The sequence below is a fragment of the Pyxicephalus adspersus genome, chromosome 11, assembly GCF_032062135.1.
Source record: "Pyxicephalus adspersus chromosome 11, UCB_Pads_2.0, whole genome shotgun sequence".
NCBI lineage: Eukaryota > Metazoa > Chordata > Amphibia > Anura > Pyxicephalidae > Pyxicephalus > Pyxicephalus adspersus.
In genome coordinates, this window is record NC_092868.1 from 23,051,290 (window position 1) to 23,079,247 (window position 27,958).

Here is a 27,958-nt window from a genome sequence, read left to right on the forward strand (position 1 = left end):
CGAGAGAGCAGGAGAACGAGAGAGCAGGAGAACGAGAGAGCAGGAGAACGAGAGAGCAGGAGAACGAGAGAGAGAGAGCGAGAGCGCGAGAGAGAAGGAGAATGAGAGGGAGAGCAAGGGAGAGGGGGAGAGAGAGAGAGAACGAGAGGGAGAGAGAAAGCGCAAGAGCGAGCCCAATATATAGACTTCAGGCTCCTCTCTGGCAAAGACAGATGAATGTTTCTTATTACAGTATCCTTATAATGAAATGTACCAAACATGTTACAACCAGATATTTGTAATTCTTATCAGGTCTAAGAGTATAATACCTGAGAAAGTTCTCTTCAGCACCAGGTGCTACAGAAGCAGTGGCAGAGGGCGTGTCAGAAAAAACATCCACCAAGAGATTTCCAGTGCTGGGCACTGCTGATCCAGTTATAGGAGTACTTCGCAAACCAAGAAGATCAGCAGATGGAGATGGGGTAGACTATGAAAACAAAACCCACAATGAGACAAGTTTTAGAAATCTTATAGCAATGCAATAGATACCTGTACTAAAGAAAACACAGGAGTCATTAATACCCCTTCTGAAACTGCTAGCTGCCTGGTTGTCACACTGATGTTTTGGCATAAATACTACTGATCCAGAATAAGTATAAAGCAAAGGGCACAAACATATTGATTGTTCGTCTGTGACTGGAAATTACTCAAGTTATCAAATCAGAGTGATTTTTTTTTTTTTTTTTTTAGACTAAAAGAGGAGGCTTTTAAATTTCATTAAGCAAAGGTTCCCTGTAAACCGTAAAATATGCCTAACTGTAAGCAACATACATAATGTTTTGACATTATTTTAGCATACAGAGTTCTTTGTGTACTTCGAAATCTTACCGCAGTGCTGGTAGTGGGTTCCACTCCACCGTTAATCTCAGAGTTTGAATCTTTCTTCCCTTCTTCTAACTCACTGACCACACCAGGTCCCTTCTTTTTCTTCAACTTCGCCAAAATAGATGATTCCCGTTCAGGAAAAGGAGGCATTTCCTCCAGTACTGTAGCCTAGGCATGCAGATACCAAGTAATATCTAGGAATTAGCTTAGAGGGATATTTTACGGAATATAGAAAAAAAAAAAACATAGTAATAGTGTTATGTGTTATGTATGGTAATTTTTTCTTTTACTTACAAAGTTTTGAAACCTTTAAGACATATAAATACAAACAAACCGAGATATTTTTAACAGACAAAAAGAAAGCAAATCCCACAGACATAAATTTTTTGGGGAAAAAAGCCATACCCACATTTAGCTGCATTTCTGAACATAAACAAACATTTAAAAAATAAAAAAAAATAAAAAAAAAATAAAAGGCGATGACCAGAAAATGTCGAAAACAAGGGAAAAATCACTGCACAAAACAAGCGTTTCCAGGTAAATTAAATGCACCTGTTCTATTCCCTCACTACAGATCCCAATTATAACAATTTGCACGCAACTATTCATTGCCACCTGCACATAAAAAGAAATAATAAAAGTTCTTACAAGAACATCAGTGCTTGCAATAGAGCTTAGCTTTAGGTACTCTACTGCTCTCTGCTGGAGCTCCACATCTGCATTTCTAATTTGGCTATCTGAACGCAGCACATCTTGGATAGTGGGTTTTGTTTCAGGGAATAAGTTGATGAACTTGATGTAGGTGGAAAGTAGAAGAGCTCGAGTTGACACACTGCACAAGTGAAACTTTGAATGAAGTAGGTTGAACTGTACCAGTGGGCTGGAGAGAAGAGAAGAAGTTTTAAGTCACTGTTTTCGATCATGAACAATATAATCATACAAACGGGTTAAAAACACAAGCACATAAAACGGTTTGGCTGGGTAATATAAACACTTCAGTCCCTTTATTTTGTCTGAATTGTGTAGGTAGGTTTTAGTCTATTTGTTAAGTTTTTATTTCAGTCCATGGGGACATTCTCTATTCAGTAGTTTTTATCCTGCCCACTCAGTCCACAACTTTCCACTGTGTTCTTGCAAAGGAAACCCGGGAGCAAGCAAAATTAGATTTTTGTTAGGAGCTCACTGTAAAATCTTTTATTGAAGTCTATTGAGGAACACAGAAATTTGACACCTACAGGATGATTGGAAAAACAAACTTGCAGGCCCTCTGATAAGCCCTACTTTTACCATGGCATGCCTCAGATTGTAGCAGGCAGTACCAACAACATGACCATAAATACACATCCCTTTCTTTATAGTCTATCAGGTACCATCTGGATATCCTAACACATAAACTGGAGGGTGGGCCCAGTCACATCAATTACCCTGCTTGCTACACATGCTAAACAAATGCCTTGAACAAGATAAATGATTTCTGTAGACCACTGTACATGCTATATTTTCACCTGAAACAAATTAGCATTAAGTTGGGCAGATTAAATGAACAATTAGGGACGAAAATGTATTTATTATGTGGAGGGAGCATTGAGAAGGTGTGATCCAAGTCTAGGATTATACCCCACCTGTTTGGGCTCAGCCTGCAAGTGTCTCCTCCTATGGTCCAGAGTCATATGCTTGATACCATCACTATTACCACAACTAATGCTGCTAGTAATCAGTTTGTATGAACTTCTGAAGAAGCAGACTAGATCTGCGAAACGCGTTAAGTAATATTAATAGTATTTACCTTGTAGCAGCAGCAAAATATTGTTTAGAAAAAACCTTATATATCGACCCTGTGTGGTCAGTTATTTCAATCTATAACCGAGCAGTAGAAGATATGTTTTGTGTCAGTTTTACTATGTTTTAATGTATGTTTGCACATTTTGATATGTATTTCAAAGTTTTTAAATGTTAAATAGAATTTCAAGCAGCTTTTTTTAAACTTCGTACCTTAAAAACCCCATTATTTTAGTTTGTTCCTTTCCAGGGTGTTTATGCTCTGAGCATGGATTCAAACTTCCCTTTTCTCTACTGCACAATAGGGATGTGGTACTCAACATTGTGAACAATTATGTGAGAGGGTTCCTCTGAATTCAATTTACTCCAAGGTCATCAGTTATGAGTAAACCAGCTGATAATTTGACTGATAGGGGCAGGATTGCTTTCCAAATACTGACTGTTTGCAGCAGGTTTCTTGGCTTCATATGCATTTTTGCACCTCCTTTTCTTAATGTGTTCAATATTTCTTCCCTGAGCCATTTCACTTTATAATACTGTTTTAAACCTAGGCTGGGTGGGAAGAAATTTTAGGCCAGTGGCAGGCCCTGTATTGTAACTCAACTCATTAGTAACCACCCAAAAAAAGGCAGATGGTTTCTGAAAAGTGCTGGGGGGTGCACCCGGCTAAAAAGGGCTGAAGGGAGAACACCAATATATGAACGTATTTTGTTTTGGTGTTTGTTTGTGTGTGTTACTTGGGCTGTTACGGACATCTGGTGTAAATTTCTATGTCAAAAACCCCAATAGAAATATATTTACTGAGAAAAACGTTGACATGGTCAATGCTTATTTCACCTCTGTAAAAAAGGACTTTAAATGCCAGTTGTCAAGAATCAGCTGCTTCCATAGAGGAACAAAAGGAATGGGGAGAAATTTGAAAAAAAAGGAAACTTGGGTTTTACGTCTTGGCTGATCGGCCTCCTCATTTAGACTGGGAAAGCACAGTGACAATTCCAAAAGATTCTGGACCTGAAAAGTGCTATATGGCTAAATCTACAAGAGTGGAGTCAAGAAAGTGCCTATATATATATATATATATATATATATATATATATATATATATATATATACACACACACACACACACACACCCTAGCACCCAGGGCACTTCCAGTTTGGTGGCGTCCGGACCAGTACGTAGTGGTCAGCTGACCAGAAAACTGCTAATGAGAGCACATCCATCTTCCTAGGACACAAGCAAGCAAACAGACTATGAGAAAAAATGCTGGTAGTAGGAGGGGTCATCTTGGACTGGACTGTAATTTTGTTTACCAGTGTTCAATCTTCCAGAGAGTGAAAGCATCAGCCAGAGTATTAAATAATAAAATAAAGAAAAAAAATATTCAAACACCAGAGCTGGAAAACTGCTCTGCTAGCCATTGCCACAAACATACATATAACTGTCAACATACAATTCTATTACACACATGCAACCCCATTCCAAACTTTCCAAAATATCTAAAGAAACAAAACCGTTATGACCTAGGAATAGTTTCAAAAGTTTGTGCACCTTACCTGGACCTAGGGTCTCCTGCAATAAGATTACCAAATTCTCCAAGGATATATCCTCCCACTTTTACCATGTTCTCATGGCAGGCAGGAGCCTGAAGAGCCTGAATGGGATTATAAACTGAATCAGTGTTCTTAACAAGTTACAGAGTTACTTAAAAACTAGCAACATACCCAAGAGATTAAAAAAAAAAAATAAATAAAAAACTCCACTTCGAAAAAAAACTGCTTCATAAGGTGAATGAAACAGTAGTAGTAATGTAGGAATTGAAGGTATATTAAGAAAGGACAGAAATTGAGTAGTTTGGATTATTTCTTTAGTAAATTGGCTACATGCATGGTAATTTATTTATCAACGTTAAACACCTTTACAGAATGTTACACATATAAAAGTGACCAATTTATTTGGTGACTGCCCTTTTAAAGCCATTAAAAGCCTTTTACACTAGTATTAAGTGGGGCATTGTTCCATTCCACGTTGTTTCAGACACATGCATCTGAATCAGTAGAAGCTTCTTCGACACCCAATATGGTTTTATGAAAGCTGAAGCAACGCAAAAGGACAACCATTAAAAGAACACAATTTTACTAATAAAAGGACAGTGTAAGAGTATGCAAATTTTACCTCAAAAACAGTTTTGGCAGCATATCCTTGCACATCATCGCGGTTAATGACAATCTGTATGACTCTGTACCAAACTTCCTCACTGACATAATCTCCAGCAATGCGAATCAAGTTCAGGATTGTGTCCACGTACCAGCTGTAATCCACAGCATACTTCTCAGCCAGAATGGCTACTTTCAGGACCTTTGATTAGAAAGGACACAAATGAAAATGCATGTAAAATGCATATTCTACTGAATAAACTTTCCAAGTATTGAGCTCACTCTATGTCATCTATTTGATTTTGTTACTTAAAGTGGACCTAAACTCCGACATCAGACCTAATATTAGAGCTTTATTCCGACTTACTTGAACTGGAATGTCTAGTACCCTTAGTGGCTCTGGCTATGTTAGCTTGAATCCATAAAAAAAGAAACATTCATTATACTAATACTTGTCTGGCAAATTGCCTTGCTATCCACTCCTGACCTTCTCTGGCCACAGCACTTCCTCACTACCGAAGGTTCCCTCCCAGACTCTAACCAATCAGTGTGCTGCATTCTGTGATTGGTTGGTGCTGATGTAACATCTATGACTACAGATCAGGCCCCCACATCCAACTGCCTTTTAAAACTTTTGCACAGTATAACTCTGTGCTTTGGGAGTATCCTACTCTATGGAGTTTTTTGTCCCCCTCATCTATGTTTTAACCCCACCCGCACCTCATCTGTGGAGTTCGTAGTCACCCTAATTACCTTTGTCACTCCTTTCAGTGGAGCCTGTTGTCACCCTAATCTGTATTAGAGAGAAAAAAAAAAAAGAAAAAAAGGACTAAACTTGTGACCAAGTGGCTTATATCATCCATAAGCCCAAGTTGCAAATGTGAGTTTAGGTCCACTTTAACATTCACACAAAGTTCACAACTTTGGACAAAAAACTTACACACCGAAAAATCAATGAATAATCTTTCACTTGTCCAAACAAGAGTATATAGTAAGTTATCATGTCGGTAAGAGCTGTTCCGTGTATTGTACACAAATATCCTTTGTTGTCACTATAAAAACACACTATTACATCATTATGTAGTACAAAACCCACTTACAATTTCTTCACGAATGGAGTAGTCTGCCGTCTCCAGATAGCTTAGCATTTCTGAAACAATCTGCTTAGCATTTGTACGGTCGCACATTGCATACAGGAGATCAGCAGCCCGCTGTCTTACACTTACATCCCTCTCGGTCTACAAGTTAAAAAAAAATAAAAAAAATAAACAAAGCACCAACTGAAACCGATAAAACAACAGCAAATGTACAAGTGCAAAATAAGAAATTTTTTTTTTTTTTTTTTTTTTTTACCAATTAGGCCAACAACTGTACTTTAGCATGGTAATGCAATTTTTTTTTTCCAAGCAATAGGTTGGGGCAATCTGTGACCAAGATGTATTGGTGAATTGAAGTTGATAAAACCCCGATCAATAAAAAGGAGGAACATAATTGAAAACATTTGGGATGTAACTGCTGACATATGCCCATTGTTTGTGGTTATTTAGGAATATGCGTGGAGTTTATTTATAAGCTGGCAAATAGGCATATACTTACCTTTAAAGCATTGATGACTGTTTCAATGTGTGTTTTTACAGCCTCGTGGGAAAATTCAGAGCTAGCCAATGTACACATACTTTCCAGAGCCAAATAGCGCAGATTGGTCTCTCGATGCTGCAGGAATTGACCCAGCTGGTTACAGGCTCTTACCAGCAAGTTAGGTTCACTACGAACAAACAAAAAAATGCACCAAATCAGTGAAACATTATGAAGCCCATTGGTGTCCTACAAAATTTCAGGCTCTGACATGTAAGCTTTGTAACAGTAACAAACTCCTTTATATCATCACCTACCTGTCATAATGAATAATTAGACTGATGGCCTCAAACAGTATAGCGTTTTTTGCGTTTGAATGCTGCACCTTTTTGGACTTTGGTGGCTCTTGTGCTTTGTTCAAAATAGTTTCCAGGCACTCCACTAAACGACCCTTCACAGCAGCATCCTCTGAAAACAAGCGGTAATTTATTTCACAAAACCAGCCAGTAATAGGTATACGTGTTGCACAACAAGATTGTTTGTAGAGATTACCAGTATATATACATATGGTACCCTATATTCCCTTAGTTATACATACATTATAGGCCATATGCCAATAGTTAGGTTTTATATTAGGTATAATCAAACAATGCATGATAATCCCTGTCCAGTCACACAAGTGACAAAAAAAAATCCCAGGAAACAGATAAAGTTACCATAATAAAGCTGGTTACCAGTAGGGCCTTTAGGGGTAATAAATAAATCAAGCCTGTGTCAGCAGAAGATAGATGACAGAACAGATGGAGTGTGGTGATAAACCCATGCTGACACCTAAAATAAATAACCCCTGCTTGGCTTCCCCAACAACTCCAGAACTCCTACATTTCATGTTTAAACTAATTACTGGAGTTTGAATTAACCAGTCCCAAGCGAGGGGAATGCTTCAACCATTAGGTGCCCTACAGATCTATTAGCCAATGCTAAATCTCCAATGATTCCTAATTGGGTTTAACTGTATAAGACTGGGAGCTGAGAGAATAGTAATAGTGAGAGACAGAGGGAGAAGGAAGTCAGCTAGAGCCAGAGGAAGCCTGTATGAGTTACTGAGTAAGCAAGAAATAGTTAGCCATGCAAGAAGCATGTAAGCAAGGGAGAACCTAGCAAGACACAGTCTTAGGGAATCAGGCTCCTGGGGTACTCAATAACATCTTAACAGGTAGCTGTAAGACATTCCTCATTGCATTCCTATTTGGTCTTTTTTGTTTCTATGTTATTATTGTAATGTTTTGCTGTATTGTAATAGCAGGGTTATGTACTAACCATAATTAGATTACCACAGGGATTTACCTACTAACAACATTTTCATTCACTGTATAAATTTCACCTTTAATTTCCGTAGACAACACAAACATACAGCTGTAACATTAGGTCAAGAGAATGACTTTACCTGGGGGAGGGTAACACTGGAGAAGGCGCAACAGCTTTACAGAGAGCCAGGGAGCAGGGACAAAATAGTATGTATAATCCTGCAGATCAGTGGAGGCTGAAGATACAATCTGTCAACATGGGGTGTAGATATTAGATAACTGTATTAAGATTGCTTTGTTGTTTTTTTTTTTTTTTCCAAAGGATATAATGAAAAAAATAAATAAATAAAACATTTAAATATACACAATTCTAAATAGTTCTTTTGTTTAATCACAAATAAGTGATTGATTGATTTATTTGAGACCACATATAAAATAGCCTTTTATTCAAACATGAACTGAAGCAAAATACAATTTCACAGTTTTGGCTTCAAATAATGGTCATGGTTAATAAAGGTCTAATATTCCTATGGTCCAAAGTGAGGTAAAGTACACTAAAATTGATCTGTAATGTGTCATCTCTGATTTTTCTTCCTCTTGATGTATGACAGATTTCTGTTTAAGAAAGGTTGATGTAGGGGGCGTGGCCTGGCGGTCTCAGGAGATGGCCGCATGATCGATCTGCTCTGACGGCACTGGCGGCTTTACTACACATAAGGGGCACTGAACACCCAGCAACATAGGCAAATCTAAGCAGGGTTGGGGGGTGAAGCTCCCCCATACCCCTGCCCAGCGCTCTTCCTCCTCTCCGCCCTCGATTCGGGCTTTTGCCTGTGATACTCCCACGGCTCCCCAAGATTTCAAGATGGCGCCGGCTCCTGCTTCCCCTCAGCGCACGTGGAGCACAGAGAGCGTGGACACGCGGCGCTGAGATTATGCAGCAGCCGCTCGCTCTATTGACTCCACAGGTCCCTGCTCTAACACTCTGGGTTCCAGGAGCAGAGGAGGTGATCCACCGGAGGCACATCAGGCAGGGGGGATTTCCTGTTCTCATCTCATCTTATCATCCACAGATAATATGGTTCTCACCAGATTGGTATTTTAACCCAGGACAGGCCGTCTACCTTTGCATCCCCTCCACCAACCTGTCCTGCAGCAATCTAAGGCCTTTAGACAGCTCATTAGGCGCTACCACTTATATGACAGCTGGGGTATTCAACAACCAGTTCACATTTTACTCCCCACCCCACCACACTCACACTCGCATTGATCATATTTTTATTAACCTTCCGCTACTGCGGAACAGTGTGTGGGCTGACATTTATCCTATTACTTGGTCAGATCACGCCCCGGTCACACTGGACGTTTTCCTTGCCCCCTCTCAGACTAGAGTCTGTCACTGGAGACTGAATGACTTTCTCCTTAAAAATAAAGACACCAAATTGGTCCGCACTACAGGTATCCAAAACTACTTCACTGAAAACAAGGGTTCAGTGGCACATACCTCTACACTTTGGGAGGCTCATAAGGCGGTTATTAGAGGTCAGTGTATGGCTCTGAGCTCTCGCCTAAAACGTAACTCTACTCTGCAACGTACTTTGACTGAGCGGGAGCTGCGCTCTGCAGAGGCGAAACTTGTTAATAGGCCCTCACTGGGTCTTCTGCGGGAGGTGACCTCTCTCAGCTCTAAATTGAGGGCTTTGGAATTGAGGAAGGTTAGTTGAATGATGCAACGCACCCGAGAAATATACTACCACAAAGGTGATAAGGCTGACACACTATTGGCACGCAAACTTAGAGAAGCACGGGTCAATGCCTTTCCTATGGCCATAAAAGATGACCGCGGGGTAATGCAATATGACCCCTCCTGTATAGCCTCTTGCTTTGAAACCTACTACACTCAACTGTATCAGGCTATACATCAAGCACAGACCTGCCTAGGGGGCACTTTACAGGAGAAAACAGATTCCTATTTTGTCAGAAGAGCATCTGGAACATCTCAACCGACCCATAACGGAGGAAGAAATCTCTAAAATTGTATATCACCTAATAAAGCCCCTGGTCCAGATGGCCCATCGTACTTGTATTACAAAACTTTTCTACCAGAATTACTCCCACACTTAGAGGCCTTATTTACGGGGTAAACCTATTCCGCCCTCCATGTCCAGCTCCCACATTATGGTTATACCCAAACCGTGTAAAGATCCGATAGACTGCGCTAACTATAGTCCCATAGCGCTGCTTAATTCGGATCTTAAAATATACACCAAATTGCTGGCTAACAGACTCTCACGGCTCCTGCCATATTAAGTACATGGAGACCAAACTGGTTTTATCCCTTTTCGGCATGCAAGTGACAACACCCGAAGGGTGATTGATGTTATAGATATCCTTAACAAACGTGAAACCCCATCCCTGATTCTTAACCTAGATGCTAAAAAAGGCGTTTGATCGCCTTAGTTGGCCGTTTATGTTTTCCACGCTTGCCAAGCTGGGCTTTTCCGGATACTTTTTTCCGGGCAATTCGGTACCTCTACAGCAGCCCGACAGCCTCCGTTAAATTGCCCCATGCCTCCTCCAGACAATCTCTACTAAAAATGGTACATGTCAGGGTTGCCCACTGTCCCCCCTTTTGTTTGCCTTATGTATCGAACCCTTGGCAGCAAAAATTAGGTCTAACCCAGATATCCAAGGTGTTAAGGTAAAGGGCTCCTCCTACAAGATTTCGCTTTATGAGGACGATGTGCTTCTTACGCTAACACACCCCACTATTACTTTACCAAATTTGTGGTCTGAACTACACTTGTTCGGTGAAATTTCTGGTTACAAGGTGAACTCCTCTAAAACGGAGGCCTTACCTTTACACATGCCACATCTACAACTTTCGGTGTAACAAGACAGGTACTCCTTTATGTGGCGGGAGCATTCCATTGGTTATTTAGGCACTCAGATAATGGCTACATACGGCCAGCTGTATTCGTGTAACTTTTCCCCATTGTTCCTGGAGCTACATAACTACTTGAACAAATGGAAATTACACCCGTTATCGCTTTTGGGACGTACAGCCTCAGTAAAAATGATGCTCCTACCTAAACTTTTATATTTATTTGAAACCCTCCCAGTGCGGGTTGCTGTTCAGACCCTAAAGAAACTACAGGCGGGTTTCTTGAACTTTATTTGGGCCAATAAGAGACAGACTCCCTAAGTCGGTAGTCTGTACTCCACGGGAGCTTGGAGGTGTGGGAGCCCCGGACCTTCTTACATATTACGTGGCGGCCCATTAAGCCATTTGCCTTTTTGGACCTCATTACACTCCGCCACTATTTGTAGGGAATTGGAGGAATCCTGGATCTCCCCGATCCACCCTAATGTGATGCTCTGGAACTCCTTCCTCCTATTGGCAGAGAAAGATTTGCTTTCACCAATGCAGTTTACTAGAAATCTATGGCGGACCTATAAAAATAAATATAGTTTATCCTCCACAGCATCAGTTTTGACACCTATTATTCACAACCCCCTATTGCCTGATAGTCTTACAAGAGGGATGTGGCAACCCTGGAGGGAGAGGGGACTGTTCCACCTTCGGCATATTTTACAACACGTGGAGAAGAGGTTGCTTTCCTTTTTGGAACTCCAAACTAAGTTTGACCTTCCCCAAACTGCCTTTTTCGCGTATCTGCAAAATAGACATTATGCCCTCCCCCTCACCCAGGCATCTAGGTTTACAGAAATTACTTCCTTTGACAGGATATGCATGCTTGGCCCATACACCAAAGGTCTGGTTTCTTCACTTTACCGCCTCCTTCATACTAGTATACGAGGGATTTTGGGAAAATTTGCATATATGAGCACCTGGGAAACTATTCTAGGCCGCTCCTTGGATAGTGAGGAGTGGTCAGATATCTGGGAAGCAGCACATAAAAGCTCCATCTGTACATTATATAAGGAAAATCTATACAAAATAATATTTCGGTAGTATCACACAGGTTGTTTCCCGTTGTGGACCCTAACTGTTGGGGATGTGGGACACAGTGGGGAACTTTGGAACATGTGTTCTGGTTCTGTCCCATTATTCAGAGTTATTAGGACCGGGTCCATAAGCTGCTTCAAGATGTAACTCAACAACAGCTGTCACTGGATCTGCTTACCCATCTTTGGGGGCTACCCTTAACGGGTCTCCCCAAACCTACTAGCAAACTGATTGCCCATATATTGCTGGCAGCCCGCACCCTGATTCCCACCAGATGGAAGTCCACCTTGCCTCCCTCTATAGAGGATCTATATACCTGTATCCAGGATGTTCGCCTAATGGAATATCTTACGGCCCTTATACAAAACAAAAAAGTGGACAGATTTGAAATGATCTGGGATCCATGGGATGCCTTCTACGCAGGATTGCAAGTTTAAGGATTAGTTGTGCTCACCTTGCTCTGGAATATCTCACTAATAATGCCCACCTGCCCCCCCTCCTAGTGTTCATAGTGGTTACTATTTTGACATCCTATATGTTCCTGTTTTTTTTTTTCTTTATTGTATGGTTTTTTCCCCCCTCCTTTCTCTTATTTGTTTTTCTTTTATTGTGATTTGTTTCCAGCAATACCGGATGGGATTCTACTTGGACTTTGGACTTAATATTACTCGACAGTAAAATTACTACCTTGGACGAGGACATGTACTTTGATTGTTGGGTATTCCGCTTCAACCACTGTTTATTTGTACTATATATATTGCTCCTATACCTGTATTGCTGTGCTTCTTGTTTATATTTATAAAAATTCAATAAAAACTCATTTTCAAAAAAGAAAGGTCGATGTAGCTTAGGTATACATCAACTGCATGTCAAATGCAATTTATCTAAAAATTATCTGAAACAGTTTTAATTACAAGTGGATTGTATAGTATCTGTTTTCTGCTTTAGGCACACTAAACATTTTTAGATTTTCTAATGACAAAGCAAAAAAAACCCTCTGGGAGATTATCCTATCCTGTTCTAAAGAATAGAGACCAATGAACATTATTAACAGATAACAGGCTCTGTACCAAAATGTGTTTATTACTAAACTACTGAATGTCCAAGACTCACCCGACTGAGTCTCGAAACTGCCAAAGACACACATGTCTTGAAGTCTTCTGGATTTTTTCGGCAGAGGCAAGTAATGAGGCTGACAGCTGCAGTCACCACTCCCTGGATCAATTAAAAAAAAAACAAAAAAGGTAAGTGTATGATGAAAAAAAAAAAAAAAAAAAAAGTTGAAGCAGAATTTCAGCAAATAAATCTGAACAATGCATTAATATAAATGAATTATTGTTCAAGTTTAGGGAATATAATCCAGAGATTTCTCCAACAGTTTATTTTTCTGTCGCAAGACTTTTTTTTTGTGGTATTCATTCCAGTTACTGAGCTCAGCCCTGTCTATTTCACATAAAAAATAAAAATAAAAACCAACAAGACCTTAATTATCCCTGGTTCCTTATCTTTTTTAAATAACAATTACAAAACACCATCTGCATGCATCATGTTAGACAAGAGTAACTGCAGGCTTCTCAAGTCTGCCCTTACTGGCAAACAGTGGCCAGGGAGCAGCAGAAAAGGGTGAAGAGACATATCCTAGGAACTTTATTCCTATTTTTTTGGCTTAAGTTCTACACCTGAGAGCTGGAATTATTTAATTACATTTGCTTGTTCTTTTTATTTAAACAGCTTTCCTGCTTTATAATGGTTAAAATCTATACTATATAATTGATGTAAACCTAGCAGGCCCCTGTGTGTACAGAACAAAACCTAATAAAAAGTAACCTAATTTAATTAATTGTTCAAAAACTAACCTTGTATATCACATAACCCAATTATACTTGGCCCCTTCTCAACAATACACAAGAAAATACCAAATCTGAAGTAAACAAAAACAGACTATATTTCAAGATTAGATAACCAACATTCAAAATACAGTGTTCCTCTATTTTCTAAATGCTGCACTAGATATATAAAGTTGTACATGTCACTGATGATCAAGAAAGTTATTATACATATTCTTTTGATTTGGGTTGATTATATGCTTTAGTTAATGGATGACTTATTCTCTTATTAGAGTAGATTGAGGGGACGCTGGTGCTGCCAGCATCTGTTCTAGATATTCTTGGAATTTCCGTTTGTAATGGTTATCATCCAGCCTTGGTGGAGTCGGCTGAAATAATAGTAAGAATTGTGTCTCCATTAGTTGTAGTAAATTGGGATGTAATGTCATGTTGATTCTACAATGCTGATGTAATAAAACAAGAACAGTATATCTTTTTGGGGCGCCACTTGGCACCATTCTGATCATGCCATTGGGTCTCCACACGTGTGCTTTGCTCTCTCAACAGGGTTCTCCCCAGGCCCTTTTAGCTGGGCGCACCACCCGGCACTTTTCAGCACCCACCTGGCTGTTTTTGGGTAGTTACTAAAGAGTTTGGTCACAATACAGGGGCTGCCACTCACCTACAATTTCTTCCCACCCGGCTTAAAAAAAAATTCTGGGTTGAGCACTGCTCAACTTTTATTCCAAATAAACCCTTTGAATCATCTCACCATGAACAGAGGTACTGTTTTTACCTTATCACTAGTCTCCACTACATTTTCTTTGCTTGAAAGGCATGGAATTCTGCACTTGCTCTTGTAAAATACCAGTTAGGCTAAAGTAACCTCCAGATAGATTTGAAGCACATACCATGTGTTGATCGTTAAGGAGATGAACCACCCGTGATGTCCATTCGCCCATCGGCACAAGGTCAGGTGAGGTTTTGTATAGTCTTAACAAGCAAAGAGCTGCACTCTGCTTAACACTGTCCATTGTGTCACTATTAAAGAAATAAAAAAAAAAAAAAGTACATTTGTAAGTTTACAAAAAAAAAAAAAAAAAATCTTTCAGTAATGTTAAAAAAAAATACAAAGAACCATGTGCTCCTGCTACAGTACTAATTAGCTGACTAACATAAGGATGACAATACACACCAAAAGTCACAATTGACTGGTCCATCTCCTTCCCGCCCTTAGTAAATATTAACAGTATTGGCCTGGTTATGCCCACCCAGAACCCTCCTAAATACTTCATTTCAAACCCATAACTTTGATGTAATCACACCAAAAGCCTGTTATCCTACTAGATTGTAAGCTCTTCGGGGAAAGGTCCTCTCCTCCTGTATCACTGTCTGTATTCGTCTGTCATTTGCAACCCCTATTTAAAGTACAGCTCTGCTTAATGGCTTGGCGCTATATAAATTCTGTATAATAATAATATCCACATTTAGCTAAAATTTGGAAAGCCTTCCATCAAGGATTAAGAAATAATTACCCAGCAACAAGAATTCTGGGGATCTCCGATGCAAAAGCTTCTGCCATTTCTCTGCTGCCAACATTAGCAATGCAATGCAAGGACAAACACATGAATGTGGGGTTGCGGCTGGCCAGGTCATTCTTGATGGCATTATTAATAAGGCGAATTAGTTCACTGTTGGAATTCACTAGAACAGAGATAAAAAGGTAGCCCTAGAACATGGAGGGCACACAATTCATTAGAAAATCTGTTGAACCACATGTATATAAAAAAAAATATGTATACGTCTGCTTTTTAGCTGAGCCCCGATTTCATTTTTTCAGTCAATGAACAGGATTGGTTGTGACTTTCCCAATTTGCATACTACCAGATCAAGAGACTGGAAAACTGAAGCTAAAGGGTCAATAACAGCCATCCTAACATTTCTTCAATGTTTACTTACAGAGCAATTTGTAATTTGTTTATAGAAGTGTAAAATTTAGAAGTGTAAAATTGATGTTTTAGAAGCTAAGGATAGCTTACCCGCCAGTTAGATGTAGATAAAATTAATATAAATATGACAAACAGCACTCCTATAGTGATTGTGTTAGGGGAAAAAAAAAAAAAACACTAAATCACAAGATTTGAGGATAATGCTGACTAGCACACTTGTTAGTTACTTACAATCTGCTTTTCTGTGTATTTGTTTGAGCTGAGCAAGTTGACAGCTTCCATGTGTCCAAAATCAATGTCATGACCCAGCAGGAAGATGAAGAGAAGTTTACACACATATTTCTTCTTACTATAGCCATCTAGGGCTTTATCTCCTAAGGCAAAAGGGATGCAGATATTATTGAGCCTGCCACGGAATACAAATGTTGTAAAAAGATCTTTTGATAGGAGAAAAAAAAATACTCACAAGAAACAAAGCAATAAATAAGAAAGTGTCTCCACTCAAAAGATTTAAAGTATGAAGAGACCTCTAGGTCAAAAAGAAAACTTGTTACTAAGCAGTTTCTATACTTGCTTCTGCCTAGTTACAGTCATTATAGTACAGTACTTCCCAATTTAGATGTATTGCTTCGCGGATCATAAAATATATTTTTCACCATTTTTATATATAAAAACTCTGTGTAGATAGTGTCCTAGTCGAGATTTGAACCTGGGATTTTAGTACCGCAAGGCAAAAGTGCTAGACACCAAGCCACTGTGCTGCCCATAAATAAGTTGGGTGATACCACACTAAAGCCAACTTGAAAAAAGTTCACAGATGATATCACTTCCATTACTAATAAAAGGGTAGTTTGAAGCCAAGCACTAGTTATATGTAGTAATGAAATTATGGCATTACAATTACATATATAGTATGATCCAATAATATTAAGTCTAAGTGTGCCAGTTATAATTTAGTAAAACCCTGTGTGGTATCTTTGGCATTACCAGTGAGGTATTTTCATTTTGATCATGTTCTAAAATTTTACCAGCCAATAAGTAACTGTACCTAAATGGACCAAACCTAAAAGTTGACACCCAAGAAATAAGGACTTCAACATTTTGAAAATATTTTCCCCCAAAAATACCTAAAGGAAACAAAAATCAAACCTAAAAGTTAAATAAATTGTGTAAACGTTGAGTAGGAAAAATGGATCAATCATAGTTAAGACCTCAACTCTAGTTCAGACCTCAACTATATGAAAATGCTGAGGTGGGACCTCAGAATAGATGTGCATGAAATGAGTGCCTGGAAACCTCAATGGACTGAAGCAATAATGTAAAGAGTAGGTCAAAATTTCTCTTGATACTAAAAGGCAATGCATCTTAGAATATGTTTAGTTTTTCATACATGGCTTCTCTATTTTGGCTTTGTTTTTGTTAAATAAATCACAGTGGAGTCTGTTTTACACCTGAGATTAGATTTAAGTAATTTTAGAAGCTGCTATAGACTATATGATTTTTTTATATCCCGATACATTACACCTCACAATTGAAAAAGGGTGCAGTTTTTCACAAATGTTTATTTTTGTAATTACAAAAAAACTTGAGACATTTACCTTAACCACCCGACCGTTAAACCCGACCTTGGTTCGGGTTTAAAAATTTTGAATCGTTAAACCCAAACTTTGTCGGGTGGTTAAATCCCATCACTTACTTGGTCCCCGCTGTGATGATCCGTTCTGTTCCAGCGTCGATCTCTAAAAAAAATATTCACCTTCTCCCCGCAGCTCCTCCGGACACGTCCATCCTCTTCTGTCTTCATCCGGCGAGCGCAGTGACGATCACCGGGGTTTCCCGGTGACGTCGCTGCATGCGTCTGTGAGGGCAGGAGGCGGGGCGGGAAACTCAAATCGCTTTGCATTGAACTCAATACAAAAAAGCTGTATTGAGTCCAATACAAAGAAATCCTTATATAATTGTATTATATATTATATAAGCTACTGTACAGGTACATTACATTATACACTATTTTTTTTTTTTTTTTTTTTAAAGATTTTTATGTTTTATAAAAAAAAAAATTAATAAATTTATAAAATTTTGGACATATTTCGGTGAGCTATGCGGTAATTCGGTGAATTATAGCCTACATTCTAAAATAAATTTTCATGCAAAAAAATTAACACTTTTCGCATGGAAGTTTGGAAAGAATTAGAACACCCGGCGTTCGCGTCCCTCGGCGATTCCTAAAGATGTCCGTGCGTGCGCCCGTCGATGGGGGTCGTAGCGGGAAATTCAAATATTTTGTATTGGATTCAATACAAAGTCCTGTATCCAATCCAATACAAAATAATACAAAATATATTTGTGGTTTTATCTATATTTATGTGACGTTGGACTCTGTTTTAAAATTTACCACACTAGGGAGGTGTTTTAGAAAAATATATTACTATACAGTATACTGAATTATCGCATTTTCAGTATTTTTCATTTATTTATGTATTCTTGTTTAAGCTGATTTTTGTGTCTTTTATTTAATTTTATTAAAAGTAATTTTTTTTTTTTTTTTTACACGATTGTGTGTTTCAAACATTTTTTATATTCATATCTACTAGACCCTTGTTCAGACATATTTCTGTAAGTTACAGGTCTACAATTTAAAAAAAAATTTCATGAAAAACAGTGTAACGCTTTTGGTACAGAAATCTAGACATCAGTGTAACACCCAGGTGTTTAATATGCATGGTGACAGCCTTAAACATTGGTTTACAAGTTTTTGTTTATTATACTGTGTGTATGCTCTTGAACAGCCACACGATACTTTGAAAAAACTACATACCTTTAAATTTAGACCTAATATTAGCCAATTCTTTGTTGATTCTCTTAATCTCTGCTTCTTTGCTTTTACCTGTAAGAAAAAAAAGCATGTGAATAGGAATGTTTGAACCACAGCTGCTTTATTTTAGCTTTGTATCCCTTAGAGAAAAACGAATACTAAATGGTCTTGTGTAAAAGATGAAGGCGTTTCAGTGTTGAAGAGACATAGATTAGGGTCTTATGATCCCACGGAGTTACTAGACATAAGCCCATCAAGTTCACTCACTAGGGAAAAAACATACTATAAACTAGAATATCCCAAATAAAACCATATATGCACAGTTAAGCCAAAGGAAGGTGAAAAAAACCCTTAAAAATGGGGTTTAATCTGCTCCAATAGGCACTCGGATACTCCCTGGATCGACAGTGTCTTTTGTCATTTCTTTAAAACTTTAATATCCAGTTATAATCTGTTTTAGAAAAGCATCCAGTTTTTTCTTGTTAAAGCAATCTAAAGAACCTTTTAAATCCAGTTTCTATAGAGAGCCTAATGCACATTTTCACAGACCTTGCTGTGAAGAATCCCTTTCTTATACAGAAATAAACTTTTCCTACAGACACTGAGTGCCCTCTTTGTAAAGACCTTAAACGCTATATTCTGTCCAGAACATATCTGATATACCTCCCTTGCAACAGTTATGTTTCTCCGTGTTGGTTGCTGTGGCATTGGAATTCTTTTATTTCCCTATTGTGTGGGTGCTCTCATCTCCAGTAGCGTCCATAATGAAAAATGTAGAGGTCATATGGAGTAAGCACTAATAAGATACGACATCCTCTCTCCAGAAATGTTATTTTGCTCCACAACAGGCCCAAAAGGAATAGAAGCCCAGGGGCCTTCAACAAGCCATACAGCTAAAATACAAAGCAGCAGCCATTAGCCCCATGTTTTCAGGTATAGAGGGATCTTCTACTCTCTTGAGAGCAGTGTGACAAAATAGGGTAAATAGGAGTCACCAGAGAAAAACAGATTTAAAAGAATAGACTTCTTAGACAGTTTGTTAGGTTGATTCTAAACTGAAAAAAATTGAAAAAACTGTGGGTGCAACAGTTAGCACTTTGTTGCCTTGCTGTTACAGTCTCCTTTTTAGTTTAAAGTGGTACGCAACGCAGTAACAGGAGCGGAGATGGTTTGAGATAAGTTTGTCCTTTACAGACCAGAATACTGTCATATGTTAGCTGGTCGCTTTTGAGCTTCAATTTAAGACCATTCAAAATAGCATGTTTAAACTGCTTATATTTGCAAAAATTTTACCTGACAACTCTGGTTTGTGTTAGAGAAATTGTGGTGAAATAGGAAATTTGAAATGTATTTTGACAAATCAAAAGCCCGATTAGCTTTTGGAATTCCATTTTCAAATTCATCACTACTTTAACTGGATGTTTATTGAAACAGTGACCTGTTAGACCTGAGTTAGCATTATTAAGTTTGGGAATAGAAAATTTTCGACACAGTTTGGAACTTTGATCGGCCATGTTCTATTTGCAGCCAGAAATGCTATTGCTTCCCTCTGGAAAACTAATAAAACTCCCAAAATTTCCAATGTAATAGGGTTCATTCAAACACAATACCAGAAAATTACATAATATAAATGTATTTCTTACAAATACAAATGTATAGGTGTATTTGTAAATAATACATATTAACAATGCAAGTTTAAAGAGGATGCATAGTTTTGTAAAGTTTTTGTTGCACTTATGTTGTTACTTTATTTTTTTTATATACTAGTATTGTTAAAAAAAAACAACAAAAAAAAAACGTGTTTACCTACCCTGTGTATGGCAAATTGGATGTGCAAATATGTAAAATTGACATGACCCAAGCTCTTACATGTTCATATGGCAAAACACAACCCCAACTGCACACTGGTGACCCACCCCTCTAAACTGTTCTCCAGGTTCAATTCACAGACATGCGATGGACACATCTGAACAAAAAAATAATTAAGGCAAGGAGACAGCTAATGCAGCCCTCCTAAAGCAGCTAGCTTTATTGCAGTCACTAGTAGCAACATTCTAAGTCACCAAAAAGGTTTGAAGCAAGACAAATCTGTACTGCTTATTTGTTTGTGGTTAGCAAACTGAAAAACACACGTTTGTACGGTAGAATAAATTACGCTGGTCTCCCATTACCCAAACATGAACGCTACCTTCCTATATCATGGATCATAGGTGGGGTTATCCCCCAAGAAGTCCTTCCCCCAGCCCCAAATTCTAGCTAGGGCTGTGGAGTTAGTACATTAAACCCTTTGACTCAAACTCTAACTCCTTAGTTTAGGGTAACAGTAATACATTATCCAACCTGTTCATCCTGTGCCTGGTCGCATCCCTAATAAATGTCAAGTATAAATTTGTGAAATTCCACCAGTCAATGAGACTTTTAGGGCCAACAACTTCAATTTCAAAAAATGACATAAGAAAATTACTTTAATAAATACCACTAAAAACCACTAACATAAAAGAATTTTAAAAGGCATCCAAACCAAACAATATAAGATATTCCTGTCGGGATCACCCTAATTCGTTTATATGTGTTCCATGGACTAATTCGGCTTCTTCAGTAAAAAAGGGATATCTGGTGTTTGTGGGCATACAGCACCCCCCTACATCGGATGGTACAGGGCTAAGGTACAGCCATATGAGGAGAGTTTCTCACGAATAGCAATCAAATACTCTATTGCCATTCACTTTCTAGCTTTGCAGAGTAGTCCATCTACAATAACCCCTTAAGCTGTTAGAAAAAAAAAGATGCTGAAAGCAGCTAAAAGAGTGAAGTACAATAGTAAATACAACCTTACCTGATTCACCGGTGTCCTCCTTCACGATCCCTGTCCTCTTGCTTCCTCTGGCCGGCGTCCTCTGCATCTGATGAGTCACCGGGGGTTACCGATGACATTGGTGCGTTCGGCCGTTGCGTCTGGGGTGCGGCAGGAATTTCAAATCTATTTGTATTGCATTCAATACAAAATAACTGTATTGAATGCAATACAGTGGATTTATATGTGTAAAAGCAGTACATTTGTCTTTTATGAAAATGTATTTTACAGTATAATATAATAGTATGCGTATAATACTTATTTATTTTAAAAAAATATATATTTTTTATTTATTTAATTTATTATTTTGACATGATTTTGTGTTTCAAACTTCATTATACTCTCACCATTTTATTATACTCTAAAAAAATTTTCATGAAAAACAATGTACTGCTTTTAGACATATAAATCCGGACAGATTACCCGCCCAGGAGGTAAATGACCAAATTTTCTTCCAGGTTCAGTATCTTAATAGGAGTTAACCATTGGTCAAGACAAACATTGCTTTTCTATCCTCATCCTGATGTATCTTTAGATAAAATTTATCTATTGCCTTTTTCCTCCAAAGTTCTTATTGATTTTTTTGATGGGCAGAGTTCTTTATGTTCTGACGATGCCTTAGCGATGAAATTTTAAGGGGTGTTAGCCACAGGTGTCCCTCATTTGCAGCTTTAATTTTGTTCAAAGTTATTCTCACACTGTCCCGTCAGGTCCTATTCAGATATTGATTGTGGTATTTTTTTTTTTTTTTTTTTTTTTTTTTTTAAGAGTATTTGATTGCTATTCGTGAGAAACACTTTTCCTTCCTCTAAGCTACATTTTGCGCTACAAGCAGGGGATACCAAGCTATATATTACAGCTCTGAGTAGGAGCATGCATAATCAGTGTGGGTCACCTAGCAGGTGATTTGGCTCTAGGTGCATTCTAAGTTGATGTGAAGTTAACTTGCAGGTTTATAAGGTAATGATGTGATTTATTCATGCACTAGCTAAATAGGGGTTGCAGGAGACAATGTACAACATTTTCAGCCAATTCACACAAATCTGTAGGTTATATATATATATATATATATATATATATATATATATATATATATATATATATATATAAATATTAGGGTATATTAGTAAAATCTGAATGAAATTGTATTAAAACCAAGATAAATTGGTCCATCGTGGAGCCAGCAGTGAAGATGGTGGCTCCCTGGGATGGAGACTGCACAGGGTAAGCGTATGCCATAATTTCAAGCATGCTGAGCATACTTGCTGAATATGGCAAGAGCTCACCACCAACTGAGTTTAGTTCCACTTTACCCTTATGTGCATCACATGCTAGATTTGGTATTTGTTTGCATTCTTACAAGTCTTTAGATATACACTAGACTAAACTTTGCTGTCCACCAGCAATCAAATTTAAGGCTGAACTCCAGGCAAAACTTACCTCATCTTATTCTTTTCCAGGTTCTTCTTCTCCAAAAGAAAAATAAAGGTTCCTTCATCCAGCTAGTCTTCTTTTGGAATAACTCTCTTTCTGCAAATAACACAGTGGGGCTGTACTTCTAGGCGGCTGTACAGTAAAGTGCATACAACTAGCAGCTGAAATCATTTCCTTCCTCTTCTCCTGGCACTTCCTAGACATACAATCCAAGGCAAGGAGGAGCACGAAGGAGGGGGACAGGATCGCAGTCATTGACTATAATTTTCACTGAACAGTGATCTGAAAGCATAGCAGTCACTGACCTATCTCTGCTAGCTGCTACAGATAAAGATTAAACCCAAAAAGCAGACCCACAAGATAAAGGGACCTAGACTAAGTAAATCATTCCTAGACTTCAGATTTAAATTTCAAAGCAAAAACATGCACAATTATTACATACTTTTAAGATTATTAAAAAGGCTGCACCACCATCTTGCTAAAGTCATCCTAGAACTATCCTGGTGACTACTTCCTGTATGCTCACCACAAACATTGCCTACAAATTTCATCCATGTCCAGTACAACTGGTTAATTCTAGCTTTTAAAACAAACCCATCACCAAAATAAAAGGGTAGACTGAATAGGAGTGCCGAGCCTCCCGGTATAAGAGGTGGGTATCCCAGAAGCCTCTGCGATCCTATTCAGTCTTTACCAGGCTGCTCCTTCTGTGCATGCCACATCTTGGGAATGCACAGAAAGGGCTTTTTTCTTCAATAGGAAAAAGAATGCCGATTGCAGTGCAAGATTGGGTGATGTAGCAAAAAAAAAAAAAAAGAAGGGAAAAGAAGGTGGCACCTGATGCTCCTTTTGCACCAGAACGAAGGTGGTTACATGTCGGTGCAAGACCCAATCGCCCCCTTGCAGAGGGAAATAAAGGTAAAAGTGTAGAGAAGGGAAGGGGTAAGTGGAAGGGTACTTAAGCTGGAGCAAACCCCCTAACATCATCCCAACAGGGCACTATGAAGAGCTCATCAAAGCAAGGATGCCAAGAATACAGGCCAATAAAGGCATAAATAGGTTTGTGTTTACAGATGAAATAAAGGTTTTCAGTGAAAGATAAAAATAACAAGCGCTGTACACACATCATTCTGTTCAATAGAGAGAGAGCCCCACTGCGATTTCCTCCTTTGGCATGAACAGCAGTCTTCATAATCGGTCTTTCATCAATCTGCCATAGCAGACAGATGAATGCTATTGGGGGATTGCTGTAAACATCACATTTTCATCTGAGACAAACACGACCATTTCTTTTTGGTAACTAATATACGACATGTGTATCTTGCTTTACTCATCTAACCATCTAGAGTCCATATCATCCAATGTGAGGTTTTAAACAGATCAAAGTGTGTACACCTCGAAATAAAATAAACAAGAGGTACTTCTACTTTAGATACATACCGGTACAACCTAGAAGCCAAGTTCTCCTCTGTGTAAATGTATAGACACTAACCTTGATGCAATGCTGACCAAATAACAGATCCCCCCCCTTCATAACTAAGTATGTACAGCTAAAGTCAGAGCAGCAATGGAGGAGACTGCTACAATGACAGGCTCTACACACCCCATTCAAACTTCCTGGGCAGGAGAATGACAGCCACATATACATAGGCCGCAGCCACGCTCTCTCCCAGCAGTCCCTTCCCAAGGCCCATACTCACAGTTCCTGATGTCGGAGATAAAGACGGCCAGTCCCCTCATGCCATCACCTTTTGACACAGCCGGCATCTTATTCGCTGCGAGTGACCAGAACTGGGCGAGAAAGCCTCTACACGGCGCAGGTGGTGGACAAGGCCGGCAGGAAGGGACAGCAGCTTATATCAAGTTAACACTAGGCTCACTGCTGCAGCAATACGACCTCCCCTGCTAATTAATGGACCGAACCAGCAAGCCAGAGCTACAAGCTGACGGAAACAGCAGGAAATCCGCCGCGCAGGCTTCTCCCACCTTTCTCATTCTCTCATTGGGCCGTGGCTTATAAATCTCGTTAGCTATTGTAGCAGCACAATGTCAGTCAAACTAGTGGTCAGAGGGAGGGGAAGAAGGGTGTGAGGGGATATGACGTTTCCTTACCAACTTAGTCAATTAGCGTACGCTGCCCAAGTTTGCGTCCAAAAGTACAATACTATTGGCTTGGCACTGCTGGGTTGGATCACATGTTATGGTGCAGGCGAGGCTTTCAGGTGGCCCTTCGTGGGATTTCTAGCCAATGGAAGCTAACGGTTTCAGAACGAGGATGGTAATGATCCATTGCTATGTTGTGATGGCAGCATCGTAGTGGGTAGAATGATCACGGTGTTCCCGCTAATGTAAATCAATAATGATAAAAAGTAGGCAAAATTGTATGTAAAAAATGTTACAGAGCGGTGGTTTTATGCATGCCTAGAACTCAAAGCAGGAATGTTATATTGGCAAGAATATACCTCCTAACTCCTGGAATTATGGAAGTGGGACACTTTTTGGCGTAAAAATGTAGAAAAATGACCCGCCCTGGCCAGAGTCTAATTTTGCAAACTATGAAAAACAAATGCACAGAAATGGTTACTTTTATTTAACGTTTTGTATTAAGCTTTTAAAAATAACCAACCTAATTATTTAGAATACAGGTAGACCCTGGGTTACATACAGATAGGAACTGTAGGTTTGTTCTTAAATTGAATGTGTATGTAAGTCGGAACAGGCACAATATTTGAATAAATGCAATTAGGACTGATGTTTGTCTCAACATATTATTAGGCATTGTGGTGTCAATAACTGTAAAAAAAAACTTAATGTGAGCTAATCCTAAACAAAGCAAAAAAAAAAATGTGGAACCTAGACATTCATTAAGGACTGGAGCAAGTTGTGTTTTGATATGCAAAGGGAAACAAATGCAGAGTTTGTCTTGGTCATTGAGGAGTTACAAGAGCTTGCAGAACACCAAAAGATTTCTTCTGCCATGCAAACTGCCCCCTTCCCCCATCAAACCTCTGTCCTGCACAGGAACAAGCAGGGAAGCCTTATCTTAGAGTCTTGTATGTCAGATGTCCTTAACTCAGGAACTACCTGTATAGATCAATGTTTCTTGACCTTTTTATGTGGGGGGAACACTTGAAATAACTTTCAAATTTACAGGACACCCTTGCTATTGCTATAACCACGGCTTACAGTGCAATAATGTGGACAGTGGGAAGAAAGTCTTCTAAACAGCCAAAAAAGATTACTGGTGTCAGTTAAACACCCCTGAGAGGCACAAATTGAACATCTCCTCAAGGAACCCTGGTTGAAAAACACTGGTCTAGATCAGGGGTCAGCAACCTTTACTATCAAAAGAGCCATTTGGCCTCCTCTTCCACTAAAGAAAAATAGTCTGGAGCCGCAAAACATAACGCAGTTTATAAACTTTTAAAAGTTTTAATATTTTTTTAATTTAACTGTTACAAGTGTGCATGTGTAGGCCTACTTTGAAATAAATTAAACACTGAACTATGCCCCTAGAAGCCTCCAGCTTCCAACGTATCATCCTGTTACATTAGAAGCTGGAGGCTTCTAACGTAACAGGGTAGATTTTTTTGATGGGCAGAGTTCTTCATTCCAGAGGAATTGGGGTTCAAAGGAGGGGGATGTCATTGTACACACCCATTTGTACACGCCCGTGGTAGATTTGTTTCACTGGTAGATTTTTTTCATTAGAACACCAGATAGGGAATCCCCCTCCTCCGCAGTGTCTTGGGAGGAAGGGGATCCCCCATCAGAGATCTCCCCGCGGCAGCCGAAGGGAGCCACAACAAGGAGGCTGAAGAGCCGCAGGTTGCAGACCCCTGGTCTAGATGAAAAGTTTAAGGCAAACTAATTATGTCAACATCCCTAATTATTCTCATTATCAACCATATCATCAAGAATAATTAGCGATGTTAACATAATCCTTCATATGCAAAATTTCACAGTGAGCTGTCGCTGATGCTTTCGCCTGCTTTTATTGGAGTTTTGATAGTCATAAACTGGGGGGACTATCTCTTTTTGAGGAATATATTTGTTTGATTAAACTTTGTTTTATACAAGTTTTATATTTTGAAATGTTTAGAATATTATCATAGGTAAATATTCTGATTAAATAAAGAAACTATTTATGTATGTAATTTGTAGATCTCAATTTGCTCCTGATGAAGTGGACTTTGTCTGCGAATGCGTCATTCAAAAATTGAGTATCATAACAAAAATAATCATTGACATTCTTTGTTTTAAAAAATGTTAATTGTATCAGAATGAGAAATAAAACAAAAACAAAACGTGTGATTTTAATATAATAATTGAATTGGTATTCATACATAAGTAGTTAACATAAGATACCTAAAAAAGTTCAAATTTTCTTGGTTTCTAAAAATATTTAAGTTATATCTGGGGATGCAGCATGTGTTTGGATGATACAATCACTCACCTCGAGAAGAAAAAATATTTTCTTACATGACTTCCTAACTTGGTGTCCTTCATTTTATGATCATTCATTGTCTTCACATAAGTAAATCAGCTGTTACAAAAAATTACCTTTATTTCTATGTTGTAATTAAACCTTTAATTCATTTTACAATTCCCTCCTCTTGACTCTTGGGGGTCACCTTCAGTGTGTCACACCTGTGTGGAGTCCTTTTTTCTTAGGAAATGAGTTACCTAAATTTCTCCAATCTTCAGCCACCAATAAAACCGTTCAAATTAAAGTGGAGGGAAGAGTTAACTTGATCTTCCTCATCCGGAGCTAACTTCAGTGTTCTCCCCCAAAATTTTTTTCAACCTGGTGGTAGGAAGCTGTAGCCGGGTGGTAAAAAAGGGGGTATGGCAAAACATGGCAAATTTAGTGCTCCCAGTTGTTTATGCCATGGATATCCAGTAACCTCTTATTGTTTCAGTGTTCTACCTTCTACCAATTATTTGTTACAACTTTGTAATGCCTGCCCCGTTAGTATATCCAATTTTTCTATTCTATGTATTTTGCCACAACTGTCCTATGCCGTGTATTGTGACCCAACTTACTAGTGTTCTAAGTTTTAAGAGTGTAATCCTTTGTAGTAGTGTAATAGTATAATGAATGTGGTGTAAAAAGTTAGGCTTAGCTCATATTAGCAGCAAAAAACATTTACCCCTTCTGAGTGACTTCTGGCAACTGCTAGGCACCTAGGATTGGTAACAGGCCATAAGTGCTGGGCGCCTAGGATTGGTAACAGGCCATAAAAGCTAGGCCTCTCCACAAAAGTGTTAAAAAAAAAAAAAAAAAAAATTTTCCATTACATAACGGAGAAAGTCACTCTTTAATATAATATTAAAAATGTGGCAATGCTTTAATAGCATCATGCATATGATATCAGATGGGGACAAGACAGCCAGTGACCCCCTCTCATCACTGCCCATATTCTAT

At 38.7% G+C, this 27,958-nt stretch overlaps 1 protein-coding gene and 1 long non-coding RNA gene across 3 annotated transcripts in view; one reads left to right on the forward strand and one right to left on the reverse strand.

Annotated features, from left to right (window-relative positions):
- Window positions 1-24,508, reverse strand: part of AP2A1 (adaptor related protein complex 2 subunit alpha 1) — a 38,346-nt gene extending 13,838 nt beyond the window's left edge. Inside the window, exons 1-15 of one of the 2 annotated variants that reach the window (XM_072427215.1) lie at window positions 24,231-24,508; window positions 18,246-18,314; window positions 15,659-15,801; window positions 15,014-15,207; window positions 14,390-14,519; window positions 12,766-12,867; window positions 7,823-7,931; window positions 6,693-6,843; window positions 6,397-6,565; window positions 5,901-6,038; window positions 4,820-5,002; window positions 4,201-4,298; window positions 1,513-1,744; window positions 868-1,032; window positions 309-466 (exon numbers count right to left, since the gene is read on the reverse strand). In XM_072427215.1, coding sequence (XP_072283316.1) covers window positions 309-466; window positions 868-1,032; window positions 1,513-1,744; window positions 4,201-4,298; window positions 4,820-5,002; window positions 5,901-6,038; window positions 6,397-6,565; window positions 6,693-6,843; window positions 7,823-7,931; window positions 12,766-12,867; window positions 14,390-14,519; window positions 15,014-15,207; window positions 15,659-15,801; window positions 18,246-18,314; window positions 24,231-24,297 — 2,108 coding nt within the window. In that variant the 5' untranslated portion in view covers window positions 24,298-24,508. Of the gene's footprint in view, window positions 1-308; window positions 467-867; window positions 1,033-1,512; window positions 1,745-4,200; window positions 4,299-4,819; window positions 5,003-5,900; window positions 6,039-6,396; window positions 6,566-6,692; window positions 6,844-7,822; window positions 7,932-12,765; window positions 12,868-14,389; window positions 14,520-15,013; window positions 15,208-15,658; window positions 15,802-18,245; window positions 18,315-22,536; window positions 23,796-24,230 lie in introns of those variants that run through there. The other variant, XM_072427216.1, reaches the window with a different exon arrangement.
- A 207-nt stretch (window positions 24,509-24,715) lies between these two features.
- Window positions 24,716-26,841, forward strand: LOC140341170 (uncharacterized). The gene is made up of 2 exons (XR_011922825.1): window positions 24,716-24,808; window positions 26,695-26,841. It is a non-coding gene; the product is annotated as an uncharacterized lncRNA (long non-coding RNA).
- The last annotated feature ends 1,117 nt before the right edge of the window (window positions 26,842-27,958 follow it).